Source organism: Corvus cornix, chromosome 18, assembly GCF_000738735.6.
Source record: "Corvus cornix cornix isolate S_Up_H32 chromosome 18, ASM73873v5, whole genome shotgun sequence".
Classification (NCBI taxonomy): domain Eukaryota; kingdom Metazoa; phylum Chordata; class Aves; order Passeriformes; family Corvidae; genus Corvus; species Corvus cornix.
The window spans coordinates 962,288-975,096 of record NC_046347.1 but is presented as its reverse complement, the minus strand read 5'-3'; the positions used below and the strand labels follow the sequence as shown (position 1 = coordinate 975,096).

Here is a 12,809-nt window from a genome sequence, read left to right as displayed (position 1 = left end):
GGGACTGCTGGAGCCAGCCTCGCTCTCCTCCCTGCACGGCTTTTGGGGCTCCATGGCAAGGAGCTGAGGGAGGGGTTTCACTCCGAGTTTTCCTCCGGTGCCCCCTGAGCTGCAGCGAGCCCCATCCTGGCTCTTTGCTTTCCCTCCCCAGTGACAAACCTGTGGAGCAGGGAGTGCCTGGGCATGACCACGGCCTCACCCGAGCTGACCTGAGCACTTTCCCTGCTGCAGTGAGCCAGGAGCAAATACTTCCTGTGATGTGTCACGCACGGCAGAGCTGGAGCAGGCCCTGGGTAAGGATGCCACCCTCAGTGAGGATTCCTACCTGCACTGTTCCCGATGAACTCCCAGCATGGAAATGTGGAGGCAAATTCGCTCCCGTCAGACTGCGAGCGATTGTCTCTGCGTGGAGCAGGAATGCTCCCTGTCGGGAACAGCTCGCCAGCAGGCCAGGCTGTCTGGGGCACAGGGACAGCTGGATTGTCACTGGTGTCACCTCAGACAGCCCCTCCACTTCTCCTTGCCTGGTTTCTGCAGACCCCGGGAGGACTCGGGATTCAGAGCAGGGCGGATCCCCCCCAGCAGTCCTTGGGGGCAGTTCCAAGCTGTGGTTGAGCTCAGGGAAGCCTGTCCTTGTCCTCGCAGGGCACCCAGGACCCTGGACAGGGATGCGGGACGGGGTGCTGAAGCACAGGCTGCTCTGTCCCTTGCTGTCCTGCGGTCACACAACCCCTTGGGATCCTTCCCGCTGAGCGGGGACCACTGGCTCCAGGACAGTTGTGGGCCTGTGCTCTGCATCTGCAGCTGCAGAGCTGCAAACTCTGCTTGGATGCTGCACGGAGGGGGCAGGAATCGTTTCCCAAATCATTCCTTTTCCTACCAAGCTGCGGGACGGCCTCGGTGACCTCCAGCCCTCCCTCCCTGCCTGCTGTCTGCTCTGCCCGGAGCAGCACTCCTGACACGGGGAGCAGAGCCCCTCGCCCTGCCGCAGGGCTGCAGGAACCGGGGTAGGAGTGGAGGATTCCCAAATGCCTCAAAACCAGAGGAGCTGAAAAACTCGCGGGAATTGAAGCCAAAACTGGACAATTTCGTCGCTGTTCCTGGAAATGCCACGTCAGAGCCAGAGCACTCAGCACCCACCTGCTTTTCCCAGCCTCGGCCGTGCAGTCCCACACGCAGGGACGGGAGCTGTGGGGAACGGGGCTCTGGGAGAGCACTGCTGACGCACTCCTGACAAAACCGGGGTGAACTTCCCAGCAAAGGCCACGGCGAAGCAAAGAGGAGAGGAGGAACAAGAGACAAAAGCACAAGCGGAGCGCTTAGGTCTGGCAGCCGGGGTGCTGTGCTGGGAAAATCCTGATTTACTGCAGGAGTTCTGGCAGATGAGGAAAGAAGGGAGCAGAGTTTCTAAGAAGTGATGGCTCCCTGAGTCTTTTCTTTTCTTCCCTGGCCAGCTTTGCAACCTTGCTTGAGACCTTCAGTGGGTTTGGGGGATCTTGTGCTGGATTGCTGAGCCCTAGTGCCCAATTCAGCTTGGGAATAGGGCTCTGCCAAGCTCCTTGCACTACCTCTCGCTCCTCATGAGAGCCTTCATCCCACCGAGGGGACTCAGTGGGCACAGCTGAGCCGTGGATGTGAGCCAGGAGCTGTGCTCCTGCTCCACCAGGAGCCACCCCGATGTTCATGGAGCCAGGCTGCAGATGTGCCCTGGACTCTGCAGGAGCCCTGAGAACAGCTTTGCTGCACAGGGAGAGAGAGGGAGTCAGCATCCAGCCCAGGCTCCCACAGCTCCGGGTGATGCGGGTGGTGAGCCTTGGGAAGCGTTTGCCTGCCCATCCCGGCAGGTCTGCACACGCTTTTCCACTCCGAGCTGCTGCCGGAGGTTTCCATCCCAGGAAAGCCATGTGAGAGCAGCAGCTGTATGTAAATCAGCGGGGGAATCGGTGGGTGGCAGGGAATTCCCGCGAGGATGGGGATGGGAGGCCCTGGGGAAGGGTCTGCCGTGCTCCCCCCGTTTCACCTGCTGCGGATGCCGCACCGCTGCCCCGCAGTGCCCGGCTGCCCCGTCCCTCTCTCCGGGAAAACCCTCTGCTGTTTATTTCTCCTGGCGCCTGGGGATGGCATCACCTCCTCATTGTTCGGGATATGCGGTGAGGAGCCTCCAGCTTTCCCCATCCCCTGCACCCTGCAGAGCGTGGGTGAGGCTTGTTCGGGTGGAAAACAGAGATGCCGCATTAAAACGCGAGCTCTTCGCGCATTTCCAGCCTCAAGTCCCCGGAGCTGCCGGGTCGGGGACCTCCTGATGCCGCTCGGCTGCCGCTGGGGACACGGGCAGGGCTCGTTCCCGGTGTGCAGCGCCAGCTCCCACCCCGAGCCCAGCGATTCCTGCAGTTATTTCTTTATTCTTTATTCCGCCTGGCCAAAGCACGAGCTCGGGGTTCCCACAAAAGGCTCCCTGCTCCTCCTCCTAACTTGGCACTATTTATACTTTTTAACAAACAAGGGCATCAGCCTTCACTGATTGCTGATCACATAACTTCATTAGTTTTTACATTTTATTAATTGCAATGTACATCCAAGCCCTGCTCGCTGGGTGTATCCGGATCAGTCTCTTCCCTCCTTTGGAGCCGCAGCCCGTTTGAGTCACTGACTCGGTGGCCGCAGCCTCCCACTGCCAGAATTCCCTTCCCCCAGGTACTGCTCATTCCCGCTGGTTCCCCTCCTGGTGGCTCCGGCCCAGACATCCCATTCCTCTTGGGACTGTCTCCTGGACACCCTGTGGAGGCTCTGAGCCATTCCCAGTGTGCCTGTGTCCAGCCCTGTGTGACCTCTGCCATTGCGGCTCACGCCGGGCCCTCGTGCCAGCGCTGGCACAGCCCCGAGGCAGCCACAGCTCCTGCCCCGAGTGGCTGCAGAGCTGGGATGGGTGGGATGGGAGGTGACCCCACTGGGAAAGTGTGTTTGGGGTGGGAGAGGTTCTCCTGCTGCAGCCAGAGCGTTCCCCGTGGCCTCCACCCCTCCTGTGCCTCACAGAGCGACACCAAATGTTCCCATTCCTCGTTAGAATGGCCCATCCTGGTGATCCCATTGGGGAATTTCCTCCGTGGCCAGCCCTGCAGCCCCACGCCCGCCCTGGGCTCAGCACAGAGCAAAGGGCTCAGCCCCAAACGTGGGGTCCCCCCGGGGCTGTCGCTGCCCTGCAAACTCCGGGCAGGGCTTTGCCATCCCCGGGCAGCACTTCCAGCCAGGGATGGGAAGAGTCTCTCCCGGTGCTGGTGGATCCCGGGCAGTCCTGGATACCCACGGAGGCTGCAGAGCTCCGTGGATGCTTGGAGGGTTGTGCTGGGCTTGGGGCCAGGGGGAAGCGGATCTGAGAGTGTTTCTGGTGAGCTTTGGAGCTCGGTGTTGGGTTTCGCCCGGGCTCAGAATTCCCACAGAATCTGCCCGTGCTGCCACTGGTTTGCTGAGCCCCACGCTGCAGACAGGCCAGGAGGGTGTGAGAAACTCCAGACTGGCTGGCCTCCCCTCCAGCACCCCAAACTGGGACAGACTGGGTGCAGTGGGCCGGGTTTAAACTGCGGGAGGGGACCTCGAATGTCCCCAGGGGCAGCGCCCGCAGTCCCGGTCCTGGCACTGCCTCGCCCTCTCTCCACGGCACCGGGAGCGCTGATCTGATGTGATCTGATGTGATCTGATGTGATCTGATGTGATCTGATGTGATCGGAGCGCAGAGGGGACGATGGAGAGTGGAGCTGCCGCAGAGGTGGCCACAGCCCGGCCGGGGGTGGCCAGCGCGGGGAGGGGTCCCCGTGCCCGTGGGCGGCACACGAGGGGTGTCCCCACGGGAACTACGCGCTCTGGAAGCCCCACACTTCCAAGAGCTGCACCTGGAAGTTCTCCTGGCAGAGCGGGGGGTTGTCGAAGGTCTCGCAGTGCTCCGTGTGTCCCCGGAGCAGGCTGGCGTCCAGGGACAGGGCTTGGCCTCCCCCTCCACCTGCAAGGGCGAGCGCAGGGTCGGAAGGAGCTCCCTGGACTGCAGGAAGAGGGGGCTGTCCTCTCCTCCCCGACTTTAACCCGATATCCCGAACCGGGAGCTCTGTGCCTCTGGAGGCAGCTCGGGGTTTAACCCGGAGCGGGGCCTTTCCAGCGGGGCCTTTCCAGCGGGGCAGCGGCGGGCGGTGGGTGCCACCCTGGGGAGTCACCGATACCGATCCCTTTAACGATAAGGGCCCTGTTACTGATAGCGAGCCCCCTTACCGATAACGATCCTTTAACGATACCGATACCGATCCCCCCTTACTGATACCGATCCCCCCTTACCGATAACGATCCTTTAACGATACCGATACCGATCCCCCCTTACCGATAACGATCCCCCCTTACCGATACCGATCCCCCCTTGCCGATATCGATCCCCCCTTACCGATATCGATCCCCCCTTACCGATACCGATCCCCCCTTACCGATATCGATCCCCCCTTACCGATACCGATCCCCCTTACCGATAACGATCCCCCCTTACCGATACCGATCCCCCCTACCGATAACGATCCCGTCCCGGGAGCCGGACATAAACATGGAGGCAGTTTTGGAGGGCAGGAGGAAGTGCCTGATGGCCAGGAACGGGGACAGGCGGCCTCTCCTCTGCGGCGAGGGCACGGCGAGGTGGTTGGGGCTGGAGCTGCGGCTGTCCCGGGAGGAGCCGAGCCGGGATTCGGGAGCGGGGGAAGGCGAGCGCTGCCGGGAGCGCGGCACGGCCTTGGCCAGCTCCGGCTTCTTGATGAGCACCCACTCGTACCTCTCTGCCTCGGGGCGCACCTGGGCAGCGGGACGCACCCGGTGAGCCCTGTCCCTGTCCCTGGGCACCTCGCCACCGCTGCGGGAAGGTGCTGCTGCTGCTCAGGGGGCTGGGGCCAAGTGCTGCGTCCGGGTCTGGGCCTGGGGCAGGGAAGGGACAGGGCGTCCTGGCAGGACAGTAGGGAAGGGACAGAGCCAGACATAAACCGTGACTTACAGTGAACACAAAGCACTCCCCTGTCCCAAAAAAGCCTGATGTGGCACCGCTCTTCTTCCTTTCGCTCCAGTCGGAGGAGAGAAACGCCCCACACACCTTGGGAGAGAGCACAGGGAGCCGTCAGGGGATGGGCGGGGGGCAGAGGCAGCCCCGGGAGTGCCGGGCATGGCCCCGGGCTCAGCAGGGCAGGGGCTCTGCCCCTTCCCCCGGGAATCAGAGCCAAGTCCTGCTGTGCCAGCTCCATCCTGCACTGCCCATCCCTGGTGCCCTGCACTGAGCCCACCCAGCCCAGTGCCCAAGGCTGACCCTGCTGCGGAAACCCCTGACCTGACCATGGCTGGAGGGGCCCTGCCGAGGGCTGGGAACGCCTGCCTGTCCTTGGCACAGCCGAGGGATAACAGGAGCTAAAACCTGTAGCAAACAAGGTTTTCTAGGGACCTTCCCTTGCCTGCACGAGGCCCTGGGGGTGGCAGGTGTTTATCTCCACACCACTGAAGTGTCAGGCCTGGGACATCAGCACTGTTGGTCAGTAAATCTTTGGGAGGCCTGAACAATTCACAGAATTTTCCTCCACTGTGGGATGAAGAGTGGAGAGATAAATTAGGGGTTTGTGAGGCACTCAGAGTCCCGGGGAAGAGCCCTGGCTCAGGGGCCTTTGCAGTTACCTCAGTAGGAACTGTCCTTATTTCTCCTCCATTTCCCTTGTGCGGCTGCTCGTGCAGTCAGGGAGAGAACCTTGCCTTTAGTGCTCTGAAAGCAAGTCCTGGCTCAGACAAAGCATCTGCTGACTTCAGGAGAGTCAGCTCAGCAAGGATTCATGAATCAGTCTGTATTTGCAATTAAAGTCTCACTCGGGGCCTCTCTCCCTCTCACCCACTCCTCCCGTTTGCCCCGGCACCCCGGCTGAGGTGTGTCCTGGGGGCCAGAGGTGCAGTTTGTTCTGTCCTGGGAGCTGGGACAGACCCGGGGCAGGGCAGGACAGGGACCACACAGCCCGTGGCTGCTCCAAGAGGGGCCAGTAGGGTCACCCACCCCGTCCCCTTCCCAGCCCTGCCTGGGACACGCTCACCTCCCCCTCGGTGGTTTTGATGAGCAGCACCGTGGGTTCGTAGCCTTCACAGCACGTGTAGAACCTGCAGAGATGGACACGGGGGTCAGGCTGGGGGCAGCTGGAGCCCTGGGCAGGGTGTGCTGGCTGTCCCTGGGCGCTCACAGCGTGCCTGGCACAGTGTGGCACACGGGGACATCCCTGCGTGGCACATCCACGGCCCCGTGTGCCCCGGGTGGTGCCCAGGTGTCGGTGGCCATCTGGCCCAGCCTCTGCCCTCTCCCCTAAGCCCCACTCAGGACCCTGAATCGAGCCCGGGAGGGTCCCCAGCAGCCCCTGGATGTGCCCTGGTCACTGTGTTTGCTGCTGTCTCCAGCACCAAGCCCTGCCCGGCTTTCCCCGCACGCCCGACCCGCCCGGCCCGGCCCCGTGGGGCAGCGGAGGCTTCACCTCTGCAGGCTGCAGCCGTGCTCGGAGGTGGAGAAGAGCAGCAGCGGGGGGAAGAGGGAGAAGCGCTCGGGGATCCAGGACCAGACGAGGCGCATCTCCTGCGCCGTGACAGTGCTGGAGCTGAAGTTCTGCATGTCCACGGCCAGGTGGAAGGACGGCCTGCGAGGGGAGGGACATCAGGCCGGGCTGGGGCCCCTCTGCTCTTTGGGGCACAGCCCCTGCAGCGGGGCTTGTCCTGCTCTTTGCACTGCGAGCTCTCTGCCGACATCCCCGGCTCCGGCTGTGCCGTGACCCGACAGGGTCCCCCGAGGGGCTGGGAGGGCCCAGCACAGCCACAGCTGCGGGAGATGCCTGGAGCTCCCCCCGGGTGTTCTCCACGGGGGCTCACATTTTGTCAGCTCAGCCCCAGGGCCGGGGAACGCAGAGCTCTCCTCACCTTCTCTGCACCACGGTGATGCCCCTCTCCATCAGCGCCTTCCTGTTGGCCATCTGGAGAAGCCAGATCTCCTTGCGGGAGAACAGCCGGATGCCAAAGGCTCTCTCCAGGAGTTTGTCGACGGTCACGTGCTCGGCGATGTTCCTGACGAAAGCCTGCAGTTCTGCCTTGATGTCGGAGCCCTGCAGCCCGGCCGGGGTCACCGAGAGCCGGAACTGCTTCAGCAGGGCCAGGGCGATGCGGTACAGGACCTTCTGGCCCTCCAGCAGGAACACGTCCAGCACCCGCACGGCGTAGCCGAAGGGCAGCCCGGGAAAGAGCCACGACAGCCACTCCGAGTAGACCTCGAGGACGTTCTCGGCAGCGCCGGCTATGAGCTTGTGAGCTGCCGGGCAGTGCTTGTTGGCCAGGTCCCCGAAGGTCATGCAGGAGGCCTGGTGGGCCAGGAAGGACTGGTCGATGTAGCCGGCGTGGGGAGCGTTGCTGGCGATGAGGCGCGAGACGCTCTCGAAGCACTGGGCCTCGTCCTCGCTGTAGTGCAGCAGCAGCGCCGCCAGGGCCGGCAGGAGGGGGCTGTGGGTGATGTCGGGGAACAGGGCGCCCACACAGATGAGGATCTTCTTCAGGGCGGTGACCCCGTGCGGGCTGAGGCAGTAGGTGGGCATGGGGCAGCCCTCCAGGAACTCGGGCAGAGGGTGGGAGCTCACGCTGGGCTTCCCGAAGAGCCGGCCGGCCACGTCCCTGTACACGAGCGCGTCGGGGGTGACGAGGCGGCAGGAGACCTGCTGGATGAGCCGGGGGTAGAGCCGGGCCCGGCCCGCGTGGCTCCCGGCCCAGCAGCCTTCCCTCGCCAGCCTCTTCAGCTCCTTCGGGGGCCTGCTCAGGACGTCCCGCGGGATCTGCGCCGGCTGCTGCGGCTCCGGCATCTTGTCCCAATCCACGAACTGCCCACAGCCCAGGCAGGACGAGGTGTCGATGTCCCAGGTGTCAGCCTCGGACGTGACCACGATGGTGACTGGGCACGAGCCCGGCGCCTCTGTAGGACAAAGACCTTTTATTGAACACCTTTCACCGCCCCACCAACAGCGTTTCACCCTGGCTGAGGGCGCTCTGAAGTCTCACGGCCACGTCCTGGATTTCTTTATTCTCCCCTGCAAAGGGAAGGGTTCTGGGCTTTGCCCGCTCCCGTCGGCTCAGGGCCCTGGCGGAGTGTGGGGCCAGGTCCCAAACGGGTGTCAGGGTTTCTTCTCACACTGTGAGGGGCTTTTCACCCCTCCCAAAGCTACGGACTTCCCAGCCTGTGACCTGCCGAGAGGGAGGTGCAGAGGGCAGGGACACGGTCCCTGTGCCCTGGGGATGACCGTGGGACATTGTCACACCTCCGAGGAGGACGAGCAGCCCTGTCCCAGCCCAGCTCTGCAGGGATGAGGAGGGACCCCACGGGCAGGGGGGGCCCAAGCGATGCTGAGGCTGAGAGGGACCATTTCCATCGTGTCCCCTCCTAAGGACAGCACGGGGCAGGAGGGTCCTGTCCGCGTCTGGCAGCCCAGAGCAGGCTGCTCTGAGCCCAGCGGAGCGGGCAAAGCCGCCCTCGGGTGTTTGCCCTCCTCTTGTGCCTCCTGCCGAAGTCTCCCGGCCCCTCCGGCCCCTCGGGTGTCAGAGGAGGAGGGAGCAGAAGCTGCTGCAGCCGAGGGGCTCGCCGGGGGTGCGGGGCCGGTCTGTGGGGGCAGAGGGTCCCCGTTCCCCACGTGCCCCCGTGCACTGGAGGGACCCTGTCCGGGAACCGCAGCGGGGGCTGCTGAGCCCCTTAAAGCCCCCTGGGGACAGCAGGGGACCCTCGGGGGAGGCTCCCGCTCACAGCCCCGTGGCGGGGCTCGGGCAGCCGCCAGCCCGGCGCTGGGAAGAGCAGGGTCTGAGCTCCTCCTAGAGAGACGGGAGCGGCATTTCCCCGGGGCTGCCGGAGAGCTCCATCCAAACCCTGCAGGGACACGGGAGCCGTCCCCGCGTGGGGGAGCTCTGCTGGGCACAGATTATCGGGCAGGGATAAAGGCAATTAGCGCACTCATTAACTCTGGGATGTTTTTATCGTGGATGCGCTCAGTTGCCGGGGGAGCCAAGGATGGATTCGCACTGAGCCAAGGGGACACGGGGGGACAGCACGCGGTGCCGCATCGGGACGGTCCTGACGCCCGGGCTGGCTCCGGCTCCGGCTCTCGCTCTCCAGCTCACTTGGGCGCTTGCCCAAGGTCAGCAGGATCGGGCTCAGTCTGGCTCGGGGCAGGAGCTGTTGGATCCGGGGCTGCTCGGCCCCACTCCCTGCCCTGGGCACAGCCTGACCCGAGCACGGTCACGGGGGCTCCTGGCCACAGAACCAACACCGGGGGTGAGTCAGGGGCTGTTTGCACCCCACGATCCCCAAATTCACCTCGTCCCCTCCCCAGGGTGCTGCCCTGCCCGGGTACCGAGGAGCATCAGCCCGAGCCCGCCCGACCGCCGGCGCCCCGGCCCCGGGTGCTGAATGGAGGCTCCCGCTCTGCCCGCCCCGGGACGAGCCGGGGGGCTCGGGGCAGGAATTTGGGTCTGCCCCAGCCCCTCCGCTCTGCCGGCCGGGTCCCGGCACGGGCGGGTCCCGCTCGGCGCACTCACCTCGCCCGGTGCCCGCGTCCTCGCCCGCGGCCGGCTCGGCCATGGGGAAGGCGCCGGCCGCGCCCCCGGGGCAGCGGGGCAGGCTGAGCCCCACCTGCAGCATGTGCCAGCTCGGCCACCCCTGCCGGGCCCCCTCCGGCCCCGCCACCTGCCCGCGCTTTTAAGGTGAGGGCACTGGGCTTTGTTTGGGGTAAATACAGCGAGGGGTGGAGCAGCTCCGCGCCCGCATCGCCCCTTCCTGCCCCAATTCCGCTCCGAGCCCGGGCGGGGGGGGGGCTGTAAACATCCCGTGGGCTGCGATACCATCAAACAGCAGCACGAGCACTAAATGAATCCTTTCTTTTCCCGAGGATAACCTTCACGTTCCCGCCCCGGGGCTCGCTCCCTTCGCAGCGCCCGGGGCAGGAGCTGCTGCGGGGCTCCGGCCATGGCCCGTCCTTGAGCAGGGAACCCCCGGCACAGCGAGCGGGGCTGGCACCGCTTCCCGCTGGGGGGCCCGGGGAGCCGGGAGAAGAGCTGGGAGCGGCAGGGCCGGGAGCCGGGGCCAGGCGGACGCCGGGGCCGCGGGGAGCAGCGACCCCCGGCTGCCCCCGCCGTGTGCGCCCTCGGGCGCTGCCCGGCGCCGGGGCCGCGGCTGCTCCAGCACAACCGCGGGGAAATTCGGGGCGATGCGGCCCCGCGGCCCCGGCTGCCGGCGGAGCTCAGGCTGCGGCTGCTGCGGGCACGGCCGTGGGGCTCCGGCGTTCCCAGCCTGCCCCCGGGAATGGTTGGTATCGACTGATTTTAGCCTCCAAACGCGCTGCAGAGCTGCAAACCGAGCGTTGTGTTCACGGGCAGAAGAGCCGAGCTGGAGGAAAAGCAGCCTCCAGCAGCCGGGAGAGGCTCCCAGGCCGGCGGCCCGGGCCGACGCTGCTGCCGCAGAGCTCTCAGCTCAGGCTGCGCTCAGCGGGCATTTTTATAGGCACCGAAACGTGTGGAAGGATTTTTATTTGCCTTTGAAAGTCGGATTGTTTCTGTTGTGGTAAGAGCAGCTGCAGGTTGTTCCTGACCGGCCTCCCTGCCCGCAGGCCCGTCTGCCCCGCAGCACATCCCTGAGCATCCGCTGGCACCGCGGGCCTGGGGCATCTCCCAGCAAGTCTCCCTGCGGACCCTTTCCTCTTCCTCACCTTCTCCGTGTGTGCCAGGATTCCTTGGGAGCAGCTCGGCTGTCCCGGCGCCCCTCCCTGCCTTTGGTCCTGGCAAGCTGGGAGCCCAGGGAGTGGGGGCGAGGGGCTGTGTCAGCAAAGACCCCCGGGGCTGTGCCGGGTGGGAGGGAGGCGAGGGGGTCTCCCACTGGGAATTATCCTTATCCTTATCTCCTTATCCGCCCCCGGAGCCCTCCGGGGCGCCTGATGGGCGGCTCTGCTCCACAGGCTGCTCCCGAAGGGGCAGTGATGGCCCCAGCCCCGCTCCTGGGGCCCGCGGGTCCCCGCTCCGCACCCCGCTCTGCTTCCCGGTGCCAAGGGGCCGCTCCTTCTCTCTCCAGCTCCCACCCTTTGCCCGGCTCTGCCAGCAGCGGCTCCCGCTGCCTTTCCCCGGCCCCTGGCAGCCGCCTTATCCTCGTTTGCCTTTTCCAGGACAGCGGACGCCTCTTCCTGCCGGTCCGACGCAGCTCTGAAACCTCCGGCAGCCGCTCCGGAGATGGGAGATGGGAGATGGGAGATGGAAGCGAATTAGGGACAGGGCGAAAGGAAATGTCGCTTCATGCGTTTTTAATGGCGTAAAAATGAAATATGTAGAGGCCGTGGGGCTCCGGCTGAGCAGCGCAGCCAAGGCCATGAATGTTTGATGGCCGCGGCTGCGGGAGCATCTCCGGGTGTGCGGAGAGCCGGGCCGGGGGGACAGAGCCCACCCCGGGGGGCTGCCGGGGCCGGGGGGCGGCTCCGAGCCCCTCAGGGCACTGCTGGCACTGGGTCCTCGTGGGCAGGAGCGGGACGTGTCCCTGCTGCCCACCCCAGCGTGTCCCCAGCCCTGCCCAGCCTGCGGGACAGCGGACGGGACCCGAGGGGTGCCTGGGGTGCTCAGCGCCTCCCCAAAGCCGCCCCGGCGTTGGCGACTGGATCGGGGCTGGTCCCCAGCGCTCGTGGGGCTCCTCTCGCTCCGCGCTCGGCAGCCCCGGGCCCGGGGCACCGCCGGGAGCACCGCGGGGATCGGTCCCCGGCAACGGGAACGTGCTGACGAGGATGCGCTCGTTGTCGTTATCATTATCGTTATCAATACCGTTATCACTACTGTTATCATTGTCCTTATTCCTATTGTAATGATTGCCGCTATCACTGTCCTTATCACTATCGATATCAACACGCCCCAGCGGTGCCGCAGCAGCCCCGCGTCACGAGGGCGATAAAGCCTCGCTGGCAGCGCTCCGAGGCTGCTCCTCAGGCACTCGGGTTGTGCCCGATTTGCGTCACCGATCGCACCCAAAAACAAAAGGAGAGGTCAAATCCTGGCGGATCAGGGGTGGGAAGGGCTTGGACGGAGCTGCTGCGGGAGCGAGGGGCTGCGCCCACCCGCCGGTGACTGCAGCCGAAACAGCGACAGCGCCCGGGAGCGGGGGGACGGAACACCGGCGTGGGCAGGGAGGGCAGTGACTGTCACTGGAGATGGGCAGAGACAGGGCACAGGGCTGGGGATTTGGAGAAGGAAGCGGTGCCACTGCTCAGTGTTGGGTTCATCTGGCATCAGGGAGGGGCGGGGTCAGCTCTGGCTCTGTGCTGTGCACATCTGCACAGATCTGCACCTCGTACCGTGCACCTCCACACCCTGAACATCTGCATCTCTGCACCTTGTACTGCAAACCTCCGTACCCGCCCCTCTATGCACCGAACCTCTGCCCCTCGGCACCTGCACCCTGAACACCCGCACACCCCCAACATCTGCATCTCTGTACCTGCACCCCTGCACGCATCCGCACCTCCGGCCCCTGAACATCTGCCCCTGCCCCTCTGCCCCCGGTACCGCACACCAGAACCGCTGCAGCACCGCCCCCGCTCCCCGCAGCACCGGGCACCCCGCTCCCTGCACTGCTGCAGCGCTGCGTCCGGCGCCCCTCTCCCGGCCCCGTTCCCCGGCACCTCTCTCCCCTCTCTCCCTCTCCATCTCTCCCCTCTCCATCTCTCCCCTCTCTCCCCTCTCCATCTCTCCCCTCTCTCCCATTTGCTTCTCTCACTTCCCTC

The 12,809-nt window shown here is 65.3% G+C and overlaps 1 protein-coding gene across 1 annotated transcript; it reads right to left on the bottom strand.

Moving 5' to 3' along the window:
* Positions 1-2,539: 2,539 nt before the first annotated feature.
* LOC120410981 (TBC1 domain family member 24-like) lies at positions 2,540-9,845 on the bottom strand. Its single transcript, XM_039562567.1, has 7 exons — positions 9,595-9,845; positions 6,949-7,984; positions 6,513-6,671; positions 6,084-6,147; positions 5,015-5,110; positions 4,542-4,818; positions 2,540-3,994 (listed from the first exon to the last, which is right to left on the bottom strand). Exons 1-7 carry the CDS (start codon positions 9,695-9,697, stop codon positions 3,849-3,851), a joined length of 1,881 nt encoding a protein of 626 aa, XP_039418501.1. The 5' UTR covers positions 9,698-9,845; the 3' UTR covers positions 2,540-3,848.
* Positions 9,846-12,809: the final 2,964 nt, after the last annotated feature.